Source organism: Crocodylus porosus, unplaced genomic scaffold (assembly GCF_001723895.1).
Source record: "Crocodylus porosus isolate Cpor-Errol unplaced genomic scaffold, CroPor_comp1, whole genome shotgun sequence".
NCBI classification, from domain to species: domain Eukaryota; kingdom Metazoa; phylum Chordata; order Crocodylia; family Crocodylidae; genus Crocodylus; species Crocodylus porosus.
Genome location: NW_017728886.1, coordinates 239,999,215 through 240,021,242, shown reverse-complemented (window position 1 = coordinate 240,021,242; position 22,028 = coordinate 239,999,215). Strand labels below are relative to the sequence as shown.

Below are 22,028 nucleotides of genomic sequence, written 5' to 3'. Positions count from 1 at the left end.
GCCAGCTAGCCATGTCACAGGGCACAAACAGGCCCAGAAGTAAAGTCTAGGAGGAGTGTAGAGGAAGAAGTTCAGGTCCCCATGAACTGGGGCTTCCTTCCTAGGACAGGGGCAGGTACTGCCCAAAAGCACCTTTCCTCGCCACTGCCACCTCCCAGCCAATCTGGGCAGAAATCCCCACACACCAATCCCAAACCCAGTTTATTAAAACATAGATTCATACAGTCATAGATTGCTAGGGACTGGAAGGGACTTTGTAGATCATTGGATTTAGTCCCCCTTCATTAGGCAGGAAAAGACAACTGGGGTCAAGTGACCCCAGCAAAGTGACTGTCCAGCCTCCTTTTGAACATTTCCAGGGTAGGTGATTGCACCACCACTAGAAGAAGTTTGTTCCACAGTCTGGACACCAACTGGGAAGGAGTTTTTCCTGGAATTGAGCCTGAAACAGCCTTCCAGGAGTTTGTATCCATTGCTCCTGGTCTTCCCCGGTGGTGCCCTAGTAAACAGCCATGCACCGAGTTCTTCTGATGTAGCAGTAAGCCACTACCAAGTCCCCTCTCAGCCTTCTCTTCTGTAGGCTGAAGAGGCCCAAGTCCTGCAGCCTCTCCCTGTATGGCTTGCCTTGCAAGTCCCTGATCATATAGGTGGCTCTTCTCTGGACCCTCTCATTTTTCCACATCCTTGTTGAAGTGCGGTGCCCAGAACTGGATGCAGTACTCGAGCTGTGGTCTCACCAGTGCCACTTCCTTAGTTTTGCATGAGATGCAATGGTCAATGCATGCCAACGTATTGTTTGCCCTGCTGGCTACAGCATCGCACTGCAGACTTACGTTCATGCGATGGTCAATCACTACCCATAGGTCCTTTTTGGCCCTGGTGCAAGTCAAATTGTCTTCATGGAGCCTGTAGGTATACTGGCGATTGTTTGCGCCCAGATGGAGCACCTTACACTTCTGAGTGTTGAACTTCATCTGGTTCTGGTCTGCCCAACTCCCCCAGCATCCTGGCATGCTCTCTGGACTGGGCAGGCCTCTCCCCTCTTCTCTTTAGCCAGAGCTCCAGCAGAGACTGCAGGTACAACAGGGTCTGCCTGGCTTCCCCCTGCCCTAACCCCAACCCTCACTGCTTGCTGCTCAAGCAGGAATACCCTCCCCATCTCTCACAGCATGGACCCCAACCCCACAGACCCTAGGCATGTGGTATGCTAGCTAATGCCAAGAGGTGTCTGTGCATGTGTCCAATTTCACTGGGGCAGGCAGACAGAATAGACATTGAATCAATTCAGGCTCAGGCTTTTTGAATGTCTGTCGCTAGCCCTAGTGGCAAGTAACAGTGTGCAGGTGGGGGGCAGTCAGAGAAGGTTTTTGGCTTTAAGGTGTGACAGCTCCAAGCTTGAGCTACCACTAACACTGATCAATATTTGAATACCTCAAAGTTCAACATATAACAAGGCCCTTAGCTGCTAATGTGGTTTTAAGATGAGAAAAGATTATGGTTCACTTATTAGTTCTGTTAGGCAGCAGAATTATATATATTCTATTAAATCATTAAAAATATTTTTCCATTAAAAATAGAATTATAGGGCATTTATACAGGTGCTCTGAAAGTGGGGGGGAGGGCACTTTAATTACAGCGGCTCCAAAACTGCTCTGATTAAAGTGCCCAGAGCATCCCATGTCTCAGCGTCCCCATGTTTCAAAATGGCTGTGGGAGCACTTCATCTAAAGCTCATTGAAGCAAATAGTAACAAATAGGAAAAGCCATGCTAGGTCATAAAAGAATCACTGAATCAGAAAAACAGGCTGAGTGCTGGCTGAAAGAGTTCTGAAAGTCTGAGGAAGGAGATGAACTCCTCTTGTATAATTCTTACTATGTCCAGGAAAAGGGGACTTTGTACATTCTTTATAAATAGACAGAATTGCCTCAAATATATCTGGCTGTATCACCAGTTTCTTCTTTTACCAGAACAAAACTACAGGGCCCCAAATGTTGGCTAACCATTCAGGTCAAAAAGGGGTAACATTGCTTGCTTGACACAGCCTTTTGTCCTCATTCTCATCTAAATAATATATTGGTATGATTGTTCATTTAAAAAAAAGCAAAGCTAACATTAGGAATTGCTTAAATCAATTAAGATCTTTTTAAGTTGTCAAAAGAAGGTTAATGGCTGCATGTTTTGTCTTGGAACTAACCATTTCCTTTGGGTCCTATTTGGTTTTCTCTAATTATTTACACATTTACCATATGTCAGCCAATGTATCATTCACAAACTTCACCTGATGGATAAATCCTGTGCAGTGTTCAGCAAAAAATAACTAGTCAGGAGCTGGCGTATGTGGAAGTAGTTTAAAAACATCATGGGATTCACATCTGGAAAAAAAGAAAAGAAAATTGGTAAGAATTCCTGATAATTTTACTCTAACAAAACTTCACCAAGAAAGTTAATGGGGAATAAATTTCTGATATATTAGTCCCTTTTATTTTCCTCTTTGCATTTCAATGAGGAAGTAGTTTGGTGTCGATGGAGCAATAAGCCTAACCTCGGAATGCATAGTCAGATCTCCAGAATTAAGGATTTCATCATCCAATATTTATGCCAGCAATAGCAAAAAAATCTTTTATACTTTTAAGGCAGTACCTTAGGGCTAGAAACAGAAGTTACACATAAACCGGTTTAAGTAATCAGAAACTAGTTTAAATCTATAGCCAAACACAAGTTTTGTGCACATAAACCAGTTTCAAAATGGCTGAAATTGTTTTAAGAGAAACCTGATTGAAAGTAGTATCACACCTAACTGATTTGGGTCAAACTGGTTTATGAAACTTCTGTCCTAGACTCCTTCCTGGTTCACGTTAAATCAGAGTCCCCCAGGATCCCAGCATGCTTTCCAGCCCTGGGCTAGCCTGTGATGTCTGCTCTAGCAGAGAAGGGTTGTGGAGCAGGGGGAGACAGGGACTGCGCATCCCCCAGGCAAACCCCGACTGGGGCCTGAGGTCAGGAAGGGGGTTAAATTTCCCTTCCCCCAAGTACAGAGCTACCCTGCCCTGCTAAAAACTTACTGCTGGCTGCAACTGTGACTACAAATTCCAGAGGCACCGGGAAGCAGGTAAAGGAAGTGGTGAGCTAACCTGCAGAGTCCTGCTGTTGTAATTCTGGACTGAAAATACCAGAGACCATAGGGGCACCAGGAAGACAAAGCAAACACACAGCCCATGCCGGCTCCATGACAGAGAGCTTTGCGCTACCATCTAGCCTGAGCTGCTACAGGCATGTGTCTGTATTTCCGGAATCAAAAGTGAATGTCTGTCCATTTGTTTCTCAGTTTAATCTCTGCAGTTTAAACTAATCTGCAAAGGCTGAATCGATTCAGCCTTGGGCTGATTCAGTCTGTACTTAGCTTAGGCGACAGATGGAAGAGCCTTCTTGCCTCAGTGGAAGCTCCAAGAGGCATCAGGTTGCTCTGAATGCTAGGACATACAGCAGATATGCTGCCCTTGGAGGATACAGTTCCTCTTTCACCTTGAGTAACTGCTGACTAAAGGAGAAATTGAGAGAAAATGGAGGATACAGAAACAGCACTGCCACTTCCCCATTTGCTTTCCAGGGGCCCGAGTGACACCAGTTTTGTGAAGCTCTTCCATTCCTTGAACACAAGGATTAACACTGCATCCAGCCATTATGTTTTGACAACCAAGTACTGTACCTACAGTACCCCCTGCTCCTTACTCTAGCATAATTCTTCTCAGATCTGAAATCTTAAAATACTTTCTTAGAGATCCATGTAGAATCCATTTAGAGTTCTCTTTTTCTGAGGGGGGTAATTACCTTTTCTTTCTTTGCCTTTTATCCATCAAAGGCATTTGAAACATACATGTGGCTAAATATGAAATTTGAATGTTCCTCTGACATGGTTGTGTGATAGAAATTTCAGTTGCTTTTCTGAATGCCCTGATTTCATTTGTTGCAAACATATTTTGTGACTAGCTAATGGAGATACTTGTTTAGGATGTAGACATTTCTTCATGATGACATTTAAGGGTTTTATCAATACTGTTTCTTTTTAATGAAACTTTACATTTTCTCTCTTTAGTAAACCTAAACTCTGTAGTTAAATGTATTATATGAGTAAACCAGGTTTGGTTGTGTTGTAATAGTATCTGCTGTTCAAAATGGCATATTTAGATCAGGCTAGATAAAAGTAGAGGAAGACAATACTGGTGCCTCACAAAGCATTCTGTATAATACTAATTTAAGTAAGTGAACCAAATTCTGATCTCAGTTACAGTAGTGCATATCTTGATCCATTTAATGGGTATGCTGCGGGGTGCGGGAGAGAGAGAGAGTTTGGCACATGTTACAATTATGGTGTGATTAATGTATTAATCAAACCACAAATAGTAAGTAAATGTTCAGCTGATTTATGACACCATAAAGTCAAACATCTTTGTGGCTTGTGGGTACGGTGCCATAAATTGAACAGCTGTTGCTGATGATCAGATGATTCTCAGCTTTGGCATGGGAATGACAGTTGCCATCAGGACTGGGGCAGCCCTGGTCCCAATGCTGAAAATCAACTGCCTGGAGAGCAGGTTGCAAGGTTCCCTGAAGGGAGACCAGAGGGGCTCCAGCCACTGGGAACACGGCAACCTCCTGAGCCCAGGAGACTTTCCTGCCTGCTCTGCAGCACCCTTTAAAATGCCAGGTTGCATTTCTAAATGCTGGGTTGTGGGGACCTAAACAGAACTCATACTTTTCAGATGTCTTGAGACACAGGGAACCCAAATTGGAGGAGAGGCTCCCAAGTTACAGGGTCCTGTTGCTTCTGAACTTCTAAAAGCCATGCATGCAGCTGGACTGTTCTGGGGCTAACCTCAAAATCCACTGATTGTCAGACCTGCTCTTGGCAGCCCTTTCTTTCAAACTGTTGGGGACAGATTGAAGAATCAGTTGATCGCTGGCCTCAGCCCTGACAGCCCTGGGACTGGAACCTGCTCTGGGAATTGGGGGAAGCACTGGGTCTGAGACCACGCTGACCCCACCATGATCAGCCTGGTATAGCAGAAGGCATGTTTGAGATGGGTCATAAAATTCCTCCAATCTGAAACACACTGTTGTTTTAACATCAGCCAGGGGCCTGTGTGTGTATGGTGATATATAAGATGATCTCTGCTTGTACTTTATGGGCATGCATTAAAATGCAGGAATTTTAGTGATGGAATGTTGATGATTCTGCCTCAGCAAGACTGTACGCTAGTTTTTAGGTAAGAAAGCCTCAGTTCACTGACAGAAGCAATGTTATCGGATAAGTCTGGGGTAAGAAGGATGCACTTTATTTAAAGCATGCTAAAGCCAATAAGAAACTTTCCTTTGACTTGCAGGTTTTGGCTCAAGCCCCAGGTAATTATTCCTGTTGGAATCTACCCACTGATGCTAACACCCTCTGCTTATAAAAAATACTGAATCTTTAATGAGCAAGAATTGCCAAGGGCTCAGTTTTGTCTCATCTGAAAAATGGCACCTGCAAGAATGCATTGTTCCTTTATGTCCCACTGAGGGCCTAATTCAGTGCCAACTCAAAGGGAAGCGTGTCACCTCCTGAGCCGCTAACACCACTTTTATTTCCTAAGTATGGTCAAGCTTCCAAACAGTTTCTTTTCCAGCTGCAGTTCACATCAGAGAATTTGTGTGCAGGAACCAGTTGTTTTTATTGATGTTTATGGAAGAAAAGAATACATATATATATACATAAATTAATTCAAAGGAAAATAATCTATTTTTGTCTTAACATTCAAATTTTAAAAGAAATTTAAAACAAATTTTAAAAGAAATTTAAAACAAATCACAGCTGCTTTGCCTCTGAACCCTATCATAGGTAACCCAATATTATTCCCATGTCAAAGGCTTTATACTTAAATGTAAGGGATAATACTCAGAAATTATTATATATAAACAAAAGAAGAAATATTTAAATGATATTATAATGTAGGAAAGCATCCAATCAAAAATAGAGCCTCTTTGGTAAAGTGTTTCCTGAGGTTGCTACTGTAACCTGCGTTCTCATATTTTCTGTTTTGCAGTTTTACTAAAGAATGCAAAAAGAGAGGAAGACAAGTCATTCAGAGACTGTGCAGATGTGTACCAGGCTGGCTTTAACAAAAGTGGGGTCTACACTATTTATATTAATAATATATCAGAGCCTAAAAAGGTAAAACCAATATTTGTGCTTGTTTTGTTTGTTGAAGTAGACATTGCTAAATCCCAGTATACACGTTCAAGAGATGATTTGCCTTCTTCCCTTCTGTAAGTGCCAGAACTCCACAGGTGAGTCAGACACCCGCACAATAGCTGTACTTATACATTTAAGCTGCTTGATTTCAAATAATTAGAGGTATTAATGAAAGCTATCAAATAAAGATTCAATATCCATCTGAATCTGTGCAAAAGCTCTTATTGATTTTAGTGGCCATTATATAAGAGGTTGTCTTTTTAAATGCGATACAGGTCTCCGTAAATACATGCAGCATTTTGACTCAGTAGAGCTGGTACATATTCCTTCTTTTTATTTTAAGAGGACTCTTGATCTCTAAATGGCTATTATAAATATTTTAACCCAGTTCACAATTTTAAAATATATAAACCTAAATAAATATTGTTAAACCAAAATATGTAATAATTAATAGCTTGTCTTTTCATCCATGCACCTCAATGAAGACAAATGCTCAGCGGATACTTTTAATCTCAGTCTATAGAAAAACAACTATTCTTATAATCTATGCATTCATAAAATACAGTTATTCAAATTTCTTCTTTTTTTTTTCTTTGGCCTTAAACCTGAAAACATGCTAAAATTGTTTAATAGCTGAATGCCTTGACCCTGCCTGGGACAGGAGCCAGTTCAGGACATTTTCTGGCTAGAACTATGCAAAGCTAACATTTATAATCAGCTTGGTGCTCCTGCTAATGTGGCAGGTGTTTGCATCCACCACCCAGGCAAGTGCCAGACCACACAGTGGCAGCTAGTGAATAATTTAGTGCTGTAAATCCTTCTGTCACTGCACAATACCTTATTTATAATTTGCTGTATCATTCAAACAAAGATCATCAAACATTTTTTTCAGGGCATTTATAATTTTATAGTTATTTTATGGAAATGTTACTTTATTTGTCTTTTGGTAAATTTAAATATTAGCACTCTTGACATGAGATAAAGTTTAATGCATTAAAAATGAAAACTAGATCAGTTAGAGCTTGAGGTGAATTTCAAATAAGGCACATCCATCACGTAGAAATGCTCCTTGTAAATCAAAATATGAGGAAATTAAGGCCACTAAAATATGTTTTGATTCATGGTATCCTCACAGAAGGAGACATTGAGCTAATATCTTTGTCTAGTGAATTGTGGGGGTTTTGCGGTTACTCTTAAATCAGGTTCATCTGTTTGCAATGTCCAGCATTTTGCTTTGTGTACAGAGTAACCTCTCTTGTGTGTACCTGGAGTAGATTTGAATAGTGCAGCAACTAAATGTCTAAGAGTGGAAAAGTATGGAACTAATTTGCCTGGGGATGAAATATTCTTCTTTGGTTGATTGATATAGACATTTTTATTTAAAAGAGCTGGTCAGTGACCTTTAGTTGGCAGAGCAACATCAGGCTTTAAATTACTGGCCAATACTGTGTGGGCTGACATTTTCTGTGCTGGTAAATGTGAATGTCAAGTGCTGAGCAGATGGATAGAAACTGTTCAACTCTGTATAAACTGACAGCCTGTCGCATGGGGACATGTAATTTTATTAAAGAGCGCAGTCAGATGAAATCTGGAAGAGTCCTAATGACAGTGAGAGAATGAAAACCATGAGAAATTTGCTTGAATTAATAGTAAATAACTCAGTTCAGCTATAAAATGAAAGTGCACACAACATAGAAATATTATTGAGCACAATTTTTTCCATATCCTAAGAAATGTGAGTGGATGCACAATAAATTATGTATTATGATTTATATTTGTATAATATATATGCACTAGTTAAAATTAAATAAAATTTTACAACTCCATTACAATAAAATACCCATTAAAACAATTATGTACATTATTTGGTGGGTATACTTAAAAAGAGAAAATACTATTACAAAATTGTGCAGTAAAAAACTGTATTGACTTCATTTAGAGTTTTACTAGTGGTATGATAATAGGATGTGGTCAACACCAGTCACTCATTTTCCAGGAATGATCCCAGATGGCTCCATCCCTATGTGTCACCATTTTTTCTTTATACATGTTTCTACCCATTAGGTATCTAAGCAGAACTATGCTCAATCTTTTTCCACTCTGAAAAATTGTTAATGCAATAGGTGGGTGGGTCCTTTTATCCTCCTTGTTGTCTTCTGACCATGTCTTAATGCTTGGGTTGGCTGTGTGCTGTAGTGGTAGATACATAAATGGATTTTCAGAGACTTGAGCAGGGTGGAATAGGATCACACACTGGTGCCTTAATAGCACTTAAGCACCTAATAGGTGGAATAGGATCTTGCCTTTATGTTCTTAAATGGCAAGTTATTTACAGCAAAGTTTGTGTCTTACTATATACTAAGGCAGCATTGCCTGGTATATTGTGGGTATTACAGAATAAAAATTAAAAATAATAGCAATATTTTTATTGAAAGAGAAAGAAAAAGAGACTGTCTTATCTTGTCTATATTTTGGCTTTATTGCATCCAAGTTTACTGCAAATATTCCTGGAAGTTCCTTTCTCCCTGTGTGATACTGTGCTATGAGTACTAGGTAATAATTTATAAATTCCTAAGAATTTAAGATTATTGAAGAATATTGACCTTTTCAAAGGTAATATAATTCTGAAGCTAATATAATTTATTGTTTTAGGTATTTTGTAATATGGAGGTCTCAGGAGGAGGATGGACAGTTATACAACACAGAGAAGATGGGAGTCTGGATTTCCAAAAAGGATGGAAAGAATACAAAATGGTAAGGGAGAACAGTTTCATCAGACATAGAAATATAATCACTGGAGCCACTAGACTATATGCAGAACTTGCTATTGTCCTCCATAAACAGTTTTACTTATAGACTGATTTTATTGTGGTGGCCAACCTGTGGCACAGGTGCCATGAAAAGCATGGATGGCCTGTGTGTGTGGCATGTGCCAGATCAGGGAGGGGACAGGCAGCACACTGACAGATAGGGCAGGAAACAGAAAGCAAAGCAGCAAATCAGGCAGGGAGCACAGGGAAGAAAGAGCAGCAGCTTAGGCAGGGAGCATAAGGCTGGGAGCAGAAAGCAGAGCAATAAATCAGGTACAGGAAGGGGATTGAAGTACAACTCAGGACAGCATTAACTCAGGCTTAATTTATGGCACTCCAGGCAAAAAATGTTGGCCCCCTACTGGATTATATGCTGTGCCCCAGGAAACTCCAGCAGCTGTCTGAATAAGATGTAATTTTTGTCATTTTTGTAATAATATAGTATGCACTTCATTATGTGCACTCAACACCAAGGAAGTTACTAGAGAGTATCATTAAATATTTTCTAAGCACCTAGAAGGTACAAGTGTGATAGGGAATAGCCAGAGTAAGCTTCTCAGTAGCAAATCATATTTAACCAACATAATTTCCTTTGATGATATATTGTGGGCTTTGCAGATGGAGAGATCAGTGAACATGAAATACCTCAAGTTTAGCAAGGTTTTCAAAACTCTCCTAAGGCAGTCTCATAAGTCAGCTAAGGAAACACTAGTAAAAGCAAGATTAAACTACTGTAAGGTGGGTGTGTAACTCGTTGGATCAGCCTGCTCAAAGAGTAGTATTCAATGGCTTTGTGTCTAACTAGGGAGGAGGTATTAAGTAGAATTACCCAGGTTACAGTTTACTTTCTTCCTTAATGCTTTGGAGGATGTTACTGAGTGTGTACCTGGTAAATTTACATATGACACCAAGCTACATGCAGTAGCAGACACTGGATAACAGGATTCAAAATGACCTTGACAAATTAGAGGTCTTTTTTAATTAATGGACTGAAATTCAGTAGGTATAAATATAAAATACTGCACCTAGACAATCAATGGCCTGAATACAAATTGGAGAGGAGAGCAACACAAATTGTTAGAGATCTAGGAAACATGACTTACAAGGAAAGGTCAGAAGAATTAGACTTATGTAGTCTGGAGATGGGAAAAACAAGAAAGAGACTGTATTAGTTTTCAAATACAAAAAGTAATTTTTCTTTTTTTTTAAGAGGATGGTGATCATTCTCTATGTCCAGAGCTGACAGGGAAGGAGTCTTAAATTGTTAGATTGGATATTCAGAAGAACTTTCTAACTGTGAAGGTAGTTATTTTCTCAGACAGTTTACCCAGAGAATAGGTGGGAAGTCCATCATTAAACATTTTAAAATCTAAGTTAAACAATTCCATGGCGTGGTTTAGACAGGGATATTCTTTCTGCCTTGAAGGGGAAGCCAGACTAGATTATTTCCTGAAGTCCCTTATACCCCTTATTTTCTATGCCATAGTTTTTCAACCTGTGGTACGTGTACCCCGGGGGTACATGAGACAGGCAGGGGGTATGTGGGTACGCCAACTCTCTCTCTCTCTCCCTTTTTTCCTCTCAAAACAGTGGCAAAAAATTTGGTGCAATTTAAAAAAATTAATTCCCCAGTAATAATTTGGTGTTCAGCCCACCTAACTTTGGCCAACATCACCTCTAGCCCAGGTGCATACTTGAGTTGTGCACCCCTGGTATAAAAAGTGGCAACCCTACCCACACCAGATCATCTGTCATGTCACAGCCTTATATACACAGCCCTTCTTCCAACATATGACACACATTAGTCTGTAAATGTTGGGGTACTTATTAAAATTTTCAGAAGTTAGGGGTTACCTGCTAATTAAAAGGTTGAGAAAAACAGTTGTATGGTACTAGGATTTTGCACTGTCAGGACCATATACTTTTTCTTATAGAAAAGTTCATAGAAGTGCATTACGCACTAAGAAATGCTGCAGTTTATAGTCTTGAAGTTTCACTGAGCATCAAAATAATAGCATTTATTAGTCCGTGGAGCGAACAATAGTTAAGTGATCTTCTTACCCCATGGCTGTTCTTCTAGAAACAGGTCTCGAGGGAAATCCTATGGAGTTGTCACATTTTTACCATTAGAACTGCAGTTCCACCAGTGGAAACCCTAAGTGTTCAAAACAGTTTCTACTGGACCAAAAATGGCAGGTCTGGTAGAAACTTCTACCGCCTCTGATGAGTTAGAAGTTGGCTCTGGTAGAGTTTCTCCAAGAGAAATGAATGCTTGTTCACTTACCACTCTGATAAAAGCCTCCATGCCATCTTCCAGCATCCCAGCATGCATTGCTCTGCCCCCACCCCCTTCATAGAGACAGTTTGTGGTTCAGTCAGATTCCGCTGCTCCAGCTGAGCACAGAACAAACCCTGCCCCGTGTCAGCTTCAGGGCTGGGAAAGCAGAGTCCCACTCCACTGCCCTGGGGTTGTGCAGCTGACATTCCCCCACCCCAGAGCAAGCCTGAGAAAATGATCTGCTAGCACTGGGCCAACCCGCTAGCCCTGGCCTGGCCCAGCAGACATGGGAGCCTGCAAAAGACACTGAGATGAGATTTGTGCAGTGGGGCTCCCTCACTAGGTGCCATCAGCAGTGCAGGCTGTCTGCAGAACATCCAGCTGGACCTTGTAACAACCATACAGTGCTCTACCAGTACAGTTTCCAATGGACAAAACTCAACTGCTAAACATCCACAGGTTTATTTGAGTGTTTGAATTTAATTCCTTTTACAAAGTATCCAGCCCCTGGTTTTGGTCTTATTTTAATTTCTTTTAGCCATCATTTATTTCTATGAGCAATTGCATCATTTGTTTTCTCTTGTTTCAACTCAAATCCAGATCACAATTTTTCCTGGGAAGAGATCTCCTGGGAAAAGAGATCTTAGTCCTAGAATCTGTTTTTTCACTGTTTGTCATGAGCAAACAGCCCAAATTTTGAGATGTTATGAGTTGTTCCATTTAAGAGAAAAAATGGTGCTATAATCTAGTAGTTCTTTAAGGATCATGCTGTTTATTTACAAAGAATATGCATGGCTGAACATGTATAGCTGAATCAAACAACTAGAGTTAGGTATGTTGTTCTAGTTCTAAATGTTTTTCCATGAAGCATTTAGCCTCAAAATTCTCTCTCATTTTTTTTCAGTGCCCCTTTCCATGCTTTTCTTTTACTATGCCCTTGCCTTTTCTGTCCTTGATTTCCATTTTTGCTGTTTTTTCTAAATCCCATACACACAGGTTCACCAGTGCCCTAGCTCCTAGCCCTGGAATCCCCCAGCCTACAAGGTATACCCCTGGTCCATCTTGCCTTGCTTTATTTTCAGTCGGAGCCACTGTTGTTTCAACTATTACTAATCAGAGAGACACTTAACTGCTTCCCTCTTCAGCTTGAAAGAGGGGTGATTTTATAGTAATGTTAATATTCTAGGTTTTAACATTTTCAAGTAAGATGCTGGCTGCATGAAAAGCAACTTAATACACAAATTATGTTGAAATTATTCATGTATGCTTTACTGCTCCCATTCTACTCTCACTACCAACCCTTGTAATAGAAAACAACCTCAACTGTTTATTTATAGAGCAAATGTTACATAAACCATATGGCTTAGCTAAGGAGACTGAAACCGTATGCTATACACAGTGTAAATACCTATCCTATCAAAACACTAGTTTTTAAAATTCCTAGCTATTCTGAATTGACTTTGCATCCTCCTTGTAGATTATATGGATAGTTTGCATAGGGATCGTGCCTCAGGGAGGGGTTGAACTAGATGACATCTCAAGGTCCTTTCCAGTTCTACTTCTCTATTGGTGTATAACTCTGTAAATACCCAAGCTTTGCAAAACACACATAGCTGTTTAAAATCCTTAATGGTTTTTTTTTAAATTAAAAGTAGTAGAATATCACTGACCCATTCAACATATTCATTATGGTTTTTATATCAGATATTGCTGTGATATCAACTTCAGTGGAAAGCAACAGTGGGTGCATCTACACAAGATGCTGTGTCGCCATAGCAATGAGCTATGGCAATGTAGCATTGGCGGGCACTAACCGTTATGCCACTCCTACTACGCAGTAGCAATGAGCTACCATGCAGTAGGGTCAAAAACCAATAGATAATGTGAAGTCACCAATAGGACTGAGCAGTACCAACTGCATAGACTGTGCAGTACCAACTGTGTAGACACGCACAGTAAAAACTTTAACAGTGATTTTCATAACAGTGACATACTTACTGGCTCTGCATCTCTGGCAGAGTCCTACTTGAAAGGCAAAAAAAGAATGCTACATAAGTTAGGAAAGCAAGTATTCCAAATCAGACATGCTACAGTCACTGTCACACAACCACTGGGTAATACAGCAGACTTTGGACATGTCCTTACTTCTCACTTACCAATGTATGTGCCTTGCCTTCTGAACAGGAAGCAGTATAGCCATGTTTGCATAGTGCTCCAAGTGGACTAACTGGCCTCCTTTCTGAGTACTGCTGCTGGTTCTGGAGGAATTAGCCTAGGTTCATACTGCCAAGGGTGAGGTTTGAGGAAGGGAAAATGGAGAGGAGGCACCGGGCGGCGGGGGTTGTTAGAGGGGGACAACATAGGCTGAGAGGGGAAGAAGAGTCTAATTTCTGCACTTTAAGCAAATAAGGCAGTTTTTTCTGTTTTTCAACTTATTAAATGAGCAAGATGCTGGTAATGAGCTGGGGATAAATGAGGAAAAAGGACATATTTTGTAACTTCACAGGTAACTCCCTTAGATGTATGCTAAAATAAATTCTTCCTGCTAGAGGCATTCCAAGCTAGTAAATTATAAGTTACTTTTGTCTTGGAAATTCATTTATGTTAAGCGAATGGGACATAAGACATGGAGTTGTTCCATTTCTTTTAAGTATTTACTAAATAACTAGGTTTTAAGGAAATGAGTTTCAGTTACTGGAATGTAGATTAAGATAGTCTGTGGTCATTGCCTTTTATGGACATCAGTCCTCTTTGATAAAGGATTATGTGTCACTTTATTAAGAATATTTTTAACTGAAGTGGTTGCTGTAATACTTGTCATTTTCAATAGTGTTAGAGAAAGATACAGCATGTTTTCTTTTCTTTTCTGGAGGGCAAAATCCAGCAGTGCCCACTGGAGCTTGGCAAAGTATACCGGCTGATGGATGAGAGCACGTGCATGCATATATATATTATATGTATGTATATATGATCCCCTGTATCATAATTGCTTTGCTGGTGGTCATCAAGGCTTGAACACAGACTCTTTGCAACTAAACACATTCTTCTGCAGATTAAGTTAAAGAACTGCTTCAAAGCCCAGTTGACTTCACTGATGTTTGGATCAGGACCAAAGTCCCCTTACTCATACATACAGTGGAATCATATCCTCTGGATGATATGCCAAGAGATATGTAGGTCATCCAAGGCCTGTCCAAATACATGAACATTTCTTTAATTTGTAAGCTATTTTTGCTACCAGATGGGCAAGTTACATATAATCTTTTGTTGGACTGCAGTTGTATTTTAACTGTGTCATATGATAGGGCTGTGCAAAACACCATCGTTTTGTTTCAATGTCCATTTTGTCATTTCAAAAGGACAGTGTTTTGTTTCATCATTTTGTTTCATTTCAAAGCACTGCACTGTTTCATTTCATTGAGTCGAAACTGTTTTGCTGTTTCAATGAGTTTCAACGTTTCGTCCATATGCTATAATGGGGAAAACTATAATGCCTAAAACTTTGTCCTTTCTCGCCTCATTTGGATGAAAATTGTAGGGATGGTATCCCTTTCTGAGAGCATGAAGCTTGCCAAGTTTTAAGGAGATAGGTGCAGAGGTTCCTGGGAAACTACCTCAAACTGTTCAAAGCAAAAGTCCTGACACTTGCTGGGAATGGCAGCCTCCTCTCATCTAGCGCTCAGATCTGGGGGCCCGCTCCCTCTGGGAGGGCTACAGAGGTGTGCCAGACTCCTCCTGGGGGTTTGAGTCCCCAGATCTGCGTGCCAAATGAAAGGAGGCTGCCGCTGCAGTATGGGACCAGCACTAGGCACAGCACCAGAGAAGATTGCTGCCGCTGCCTGGGACTTCGCCATCTGGTGGGCAGATCCAGGGGCTCATACCCCTGGGAGGAGTCTGGAACAGCCCAGCAGCCCTCCTGGGGTGTAAGCCCCTGGATCTGTGCCTAACACCAGACCAGATTCCTGCTACTGCCTGTCCCATGTGGAAGAGGCAGCCTGAGGGTGCAGATATGGGGGCTTGCACCCCCAGGAGGTCTGCCAGGCTGTGCTGGAGTCCTTCCAGGGGCGTGAGCCCCCAGATCTGCGTGCTGGACAAGAGGAAGCTCAGGCTGCCCCCTCGACCAGCACTGGCCTCAGCCCGCGCCAGTGCCAAGGAAGGTTGCTGTTGCCACCGGCCCAAGGCAGCAGCTGTAGTCTCCTGTCATCCACTGCATAGATCCAGGGGCTTGCACCCCCTGGGAGGAGTCCAGCACAGCCCCACAGCCATCCTGGGGCTGCAGGCCCCCAGATCTGTGCACCGGATAAGAGGAGGATACCACCTGGGACCAGTGCTGAAGCCAAGTAAGCCCAGCTTCAAAAATCGAAATGTTTCAAAACTTTCAAATTGTTTCAAGTGCCCTTGTTTCATTTTGAAGCTGTTTTGAAGCCTTTCATTTCATTTCAATTCCACTGTTCTGGGCGCTGCACTTCAGGATGGATGAGGACAGCATCAAGAGGGTCCAGAGGACGACCACTGGCACGATCGGGGCAGGAGGGCAGGCCCTATGACGGGAGGCTATGGGACCTGCACCTGTTCAGCCTCCACAAGAGAAGGTTGAGAGGGGATCTGGTGGCCATGTATAAACTGGCCAAGGGGGACCAACAGGCAATGGGAGAGTCCCTGTTCCCTTGAGCACTACCAGGAGTACCAAAAAATAATGGCCACAAGTTGATGGAGAGTAGATTCATATTAGACATCAGGAGGCACTACTTCACAGTCAGGGTGGCTAGGAGCTGGAACCAACTTCCAAGGGAAGTGGTGCTCACTCCTACTCTGGAGGTCTTCAAGAGGAGACTAGATAATCAGACCCCAGCATTTTTTTCTGCCCATGGCAGGGGGTCGGACTTGATGATCTGCTCAGGTCCCTTCTGACCCTACCCATATGAAACGATGAAACTGTTTTGAGCTCCAAACATGTCAAAACAGCTTTGAAACAAAACACCCAGAGAAATTTTGCATAGTCCTAGTATATGATCCTATTTATCACCTTTCTCCCTGTGTAAACTGTACTGTATTTCAGCAAGAAAAAAATTCTTAGCTTAATGATGAATTATTACTCCAAGCAAGAGTAGCTAACAGCTAGGTAGTTAGGCTTGGGTGTACATGATTCAGTTTAAGTCAAATTTATTCTATTAGTTGTTCCACTTTGTATACATTTTCATTGAAACAGATACATGAATCTGGGTCTCTTATCCTAAATGGGTCTCCTAAGCACTTGGATACAGAGTGGATCTTTCTCTGAAAACGTAATTATTTGTGCCACATGGAGCAGATTATTTTTGCCAGATGGAGAAACAGAGAGCAGTATAGAGTGGCACTTAAGTCTGGTGGTTGGGGCACTCCCCAACTCAAAATCATCCCCCCAGCTAAAATTTATATGGAGCAGGAACTTGAACGGGGATTTTCCAGTTGTCAGGTGAGTACCTTTACTGCCAGCCTGTTGGCTGTGCCAGGTTCAGTCCCTTTCTTTTTCTTTTTTTATCAGAAAAACTCAAAGGCCTTGGTATTGTCCCATGTACACCAGGGATGTTTTTGAGAACTTGTGTGGGAAAGGAAAACTGCTTTCCAAACCATTCTATGTCTTACACATATATTATTTGCTGACCACAAAGAAAAAATCTGACCAAATCAGCAAGCTGAGTTTGCCTCTCTTTCAAAAACTAGTCTTTTGGGTTCCACACCCCCAATAAGCAGAAACCGCCCCATTCCACAGAAACCCAGTGGTATCTAGAGGAAGAGAACAGACTGAGAAGTTTTGTGGAGGAATCACAGGCCACATAGTGAGCTCTTTATCAATTCCAGTTAAGCAGGATTGGAGGCATTATTAAGTATAGGGCTGAAGCAGGGGGTCAAGGAATCACATATAGAGATGGCTTTGAGCAACGCAGTAGGAGAGCAGTTAATTAGCTATCACAGAAGTATCACAGAAGTAGCAGTTGTAGAAGGATTGCCCTGTTCTTATGACTCCTGTTTAACTTTCAATAGGAATTCTATTTACACAGGCTTTGTTCAGGAGCATGGGGTATCTGTGAATTAATACACCGGAGTAGAATGAAGTTTTTACGCTCTGTAAATTTGGTATCACATGACACAGCTTGAAATCCTGGTTTTCAAAGCAGTTGGATGTGAAAGTGATTTTTAAATCTCATGTTAGTGTTTTTATAAGGTAAATAAAAATTGTAACTCTGAGCTTTTCCAAAATGCGTTGCAAAAAAATTTCCATGAGATATTTCTTATGGGCAGATATATTTGAGAATATTCATATGGCATTATATTAACACACATTTATCAGAACACCTTTTTGTTCTGCAAAGAATATTAAAGCCACATCTACAGAGCACACCACAACTGTAAATAAGAATATTATGAGTAATCTAGTGTGCTGGAAATAGAGAAGGCTGCTGACCTTTGCTTGCTTTGCTTGAAATTATCTTTACGCACATTCAGAGCCCATTCTGTATCCTCAGCTAAGGCACAAGGAGCTGATTATTCTTTATGGCTTCTGGGAAGACATTACTGCAGTAAAACACTGAATTATTATCTGTTTTCGTCAGTGAATTGCCTGACAGGAGATGAACCCATTGGCTATTCTGACTGTGTCTGGTTTCAATTTTGTTTTGTCTATAAAAAGTCAAAGCTTCCTATGAACATTATCAGACAAAGTAAATAAAGTAAGAGAGATAATTGTTTAGTGAACTTAGAGTAATAGGATTCAAGTAGAATACCCCTACAGATTTTGCCAAAGCTAATAAAACTCTTTTGCACCACACTTATTATTTTTGAATAAATGTCAACTCTGTGAATTCCTAAGGTTACTTTAAGGCTTGCATTGAATTCAGTTTCTCGGTACTCATGACTGCTTCTGTTACTTTGACTCTGCTAATCACAACACAATTAGAGATGAAGGAAACTAGATGTTGGGTGGCATTTGCTAACTAGTATATATTCTTATTCTTATTCTTATTATTATTATTATTATTGGTGATAATATTGCCTCATTCCCAATGAAAGATATTTTAATGAATTAATGAATTATTATTACTTTTTTATTAGAGTTTGGGAACTATTGTGGAATCTATATTATTTGCTGTGATACAGAACAGTAGTCACAAAGTTTTAGTAATATTTTATCAGATATATGTAATGGTATGGTACAAGTACAGAAAGAATTACAGGGACAAACATACAATCATAGTATTAGCATACACATATGTAGGAGCTGCCAGAAATTGACCCCTCTGCCGTGATGGAGTGAATACTTCAATAACTGACTAACTTCACTAACTATTGATTTATGAGTCATTTTCCCTCACTAAGCTAGAACTAACCTTTCCCAACATACAATCAGATTTTGGTGCCAAAAATACCAGTATTCATTTGCCGATGGTGAAGTAATAAGGAAGAGTTTGGAGCAGGTTAAAAAACATCTATGTTAACATAGATCTGTAACTAAAAGATCTCTATTTAGTAATATGGTAGTTTGTATCATGTGATATTTCATTCCAGTTATTTGAATGATATCTCAGCACTTCAATAGATAAGACCTATTGAAGTACAATTGCTTCTATGCATTTCAGGGCACTGTTTTCAGATTGCCAGTTCACATGGTTTTTGGTGAGTTTCTTGCATTACTGTTACAAACTCTTAACCTTTTCTTAATACAAAATATATTAATTTTCAGAGTTGAGAGGAGCTTGAAAACATGAGCTAGTGGCTCTCTGAAGGCTCAAAAGTCATAAGGCAAATAAAAATAACCTGACATTTATTTTATTTTTTAGAGCACTGTAATTTTTAGCCAACCTCAGGATTCTCCTTCTAACAGCTCGTGGTTTTAAATGTTTAGGGTTTGCAATACTGCATTTTTGGTTTGGACACCCAACTCACAGGTTCTCAAGAGTGAGAGATGTCTAAACCCATATATTAAACAATATTTTATTTATTTATATATTTACTTTTTTATTAGACTTATATGATGCCCTCCCCAGAAAAGTCTCAGGGAGCTTCTGATACAAATCATGATCAATTATAAAATTAAATAAGATTAGATTAAAATAGAATAGAATGTAATAAAAACAAATTCCTAAAATTGTGCCCCAAATCTCAACCCTGCCTGTTAAAAGCTTGCCCAAATAAAAAGTTCTTACATTGCTCCTAGAAGATGTCCAGGCTCAGGCTCTGACAGCCCACAGGTGGGAGGGAGTTCCATAAGTGAGGAGTAATTTCAAGAACAACCTCCCATGTGTTTTTTCCAAATGAACTTTGTGCACAGATGGAACTTGTAGAACATTGTTTTCAGCTGGCCCTAGAGTCACAATGGAACATAAGAGAGGAGGTGGTCTTTGTGTGTAGGGCCAAGGCTGTTTAGCGCTTTATAGATGAAAACCAGCACCCTGAAGGTTTCTGAAAGTTAGTACAAGTTCTGGAGTCCTGGAGCAATGTGATCCTGGTTACTCACTCTGACCAGGAGACAGGCTGCACCATCTACCTCCTGAAAGTCCCAGAGAGTTCAGAAAGTCCTCAAACATAGCCATGTATATAGTGTATTGCATTAGTCTTGTCATTGTAGCTATGAGATCATAGAATAGTTCATGGTTGCCAGATCCAAATCTGAAAGTGTCATAGTCTTCTCACCAGATGGCATTGCTGAACAGTGCTTCCTAGACACTGTTGCATGTTGAGTATCCAGGTGCAGTAAACTATCCTGGAGCACCCCAAAGGTGCAACCATGAGTGATAAGAGGAGGCTGAACCCTATCAGTTATAAGTGTCCCTATCTCTCACCACAAGTCATGAGATCTGTTACCCCACCATCACCTCTGTCTCTGTCTTGTCTGGATTCAGTTCAGCTAGCTCATCCACACCCAACCTATCTGCAGCAAAGCATTAGGCTGAGAATCAAGACTGCAGGGCCCAGGTCAGGTGTGAAAGAGAAGAAGTGCTGGGTGTCATGAGGATACTGATGGCACTTCACAACAAATCTCTGTGTGATCTTGCCCAATGACCTCAGACACATGTTGAACAAGAAGGTCAATGTGGGAAAACTGAGGAGTCCACAGGACACAACCCAAGGGAATGGCAAGCTCTCAGCCATCTGCACCCTCTAGAACATCCCTGCTGGAAAAGAGTACATCAATTAAGAGCAGTTCTGTGAACATCCATCATGTCATGTAAATATGCTTTAAACACCTTGGCTAAGTACAGATAGTCACAAAGCCCAAGGCTGAATCAATTCAGTCTTCACCGATTAAGCTGTTAGTCTAAACTGTGTCAATTGAACCAGTTAAGAACGTGAACAGACATTTATTTTGATTCCATAAATGCAGCCACATGCCTGCAGTGGCTCAGGCTAGAAGCCGGGGGTGGGGAGGTGGGGGACACTAGACAATGCCTCCCTGCTTGGCTGGAACAGACGGCTTGTGCCAAGCCCTGACTCCCCACCCTGCAAGTGGGGGCTTGAGGGGGAAGTGCATCTTCTTTTGCCCTTCTGTTACATGACTATGAAACATATGGTCCATATTCGGCAAATATACTGATGGGAACCTTTTTTGTGTACATGGCCCATAAAAATGGGCTGTTGCTCCCCCAGAAAGGAGTGAGCACTAGCCCGGAGGTACTGCAAAAGTAGGCTGGCACATGGAGAGGCCAAAGCAAGCTCTAACATTCTCTTCTGGTACAAAAAATGCTTGTATAAAAAGAATAATCTATGTAGCCTATCTGAATAAAATATATTGTAGTGCCCCTTGTGTTCAGTCCCCCTCAGCACTGATTCTTTTTCAAGATAAACAATTGCATTTCAGCTGCCTCTTCACTCCCACAGCTGACCTGCACCTTTTTTTTCCCATTTCTAATTAGATTTTTTTTTTAACTATTCTTAAATGTCTGGCAACATCACTGAACAGGGCCCAAAACAGCTTACCAGAATCCTTCTATCACCACCCCTGTCCCTCAATTTGTCACATATAAATAGTGTGGCCCCACCCTCCATGGGATGGAGCTGGACCAGGTTACCCTGTGCCTCATCTGCATATACATTTTTGGAGGATCCCAGGACTTGTGACAAGAACATGCTAATTAGCACATGAATCCTTTGTGGAGTACACACACATCCTGAACAGGGCTGAGCTATGGGGTCACCATGGCTTGAAATGCTGTTGTTTGTTTTGGAGCCCAATCTAATGAACCATATGGTAAATCATGAACCTTTTTGCTTTAAATTAATGCCATGCGCAGTTTGTATTATATACAGAAATACTGCTTAAAAGTATAGTTTCATAGTTTCATAATTGGTAGGGTAAGAAAAGACCTAAGCAGATCATCAAGTCTGACCCCGTGCCATGGGTAGGAAAGGATGCTGGGGTCAAACGACCCTGGCTAGGTGATTGTCTAGCCTCCTTTTCAAGATCCCCAGGGTGGGAGAGAGCACCACTTGCCTTGGAAGTTGGTTCCAGCTCCTAGCTGCCCTGACTGTAAAGTAGTGCCTCCTGGCAGTGCTCGGGGGAACAGCGTTCTCCCATTGCCTGCTGGTCCCCCTTGGCAAGTTTATAGACAGCTACCAGGTCCCCTCTCAGCCTTCTCTTGTGAAGGCTGAAGAGGTTCAGGTCCCGTAGCCTTTCCTCATAGGGCCTGCCCTGCTGCCCCCTGATCATGCGAGTGGCCCTCCTCTGGACCCTCT

At 41.1% G+C, this 22,028-nt stretch overlaps 1 protein-coding gene across 2 annotated transcripts in view; it reads left to right on the top strand.

Annotated features, from left to right (window-relative positions):
- ANGPT1 (angiopoietin 1) overlaps window positions 1-22,028 on the top strand; it is a 253,626-nt gene that overhangs the window by 167,672 nt on the left and 63,926 nt on the right. For both annotated transcript variants that reach the window (XM_019551851.1, XM_019551859.1), the window contains exons 5-6: window positions 6,082-6,209; window positions 8,883-8,984. In XM_019551851.1, the coding sequence (XP_019407396.1) occupies window positions 6,082-6,209; window positions 8,883-8,984 (230 nt within the window). The remainder of the gene's footprint in view (window positions 1-6,081; window positions 6,210-8,882; window positions 8,985-22,028) is intronic.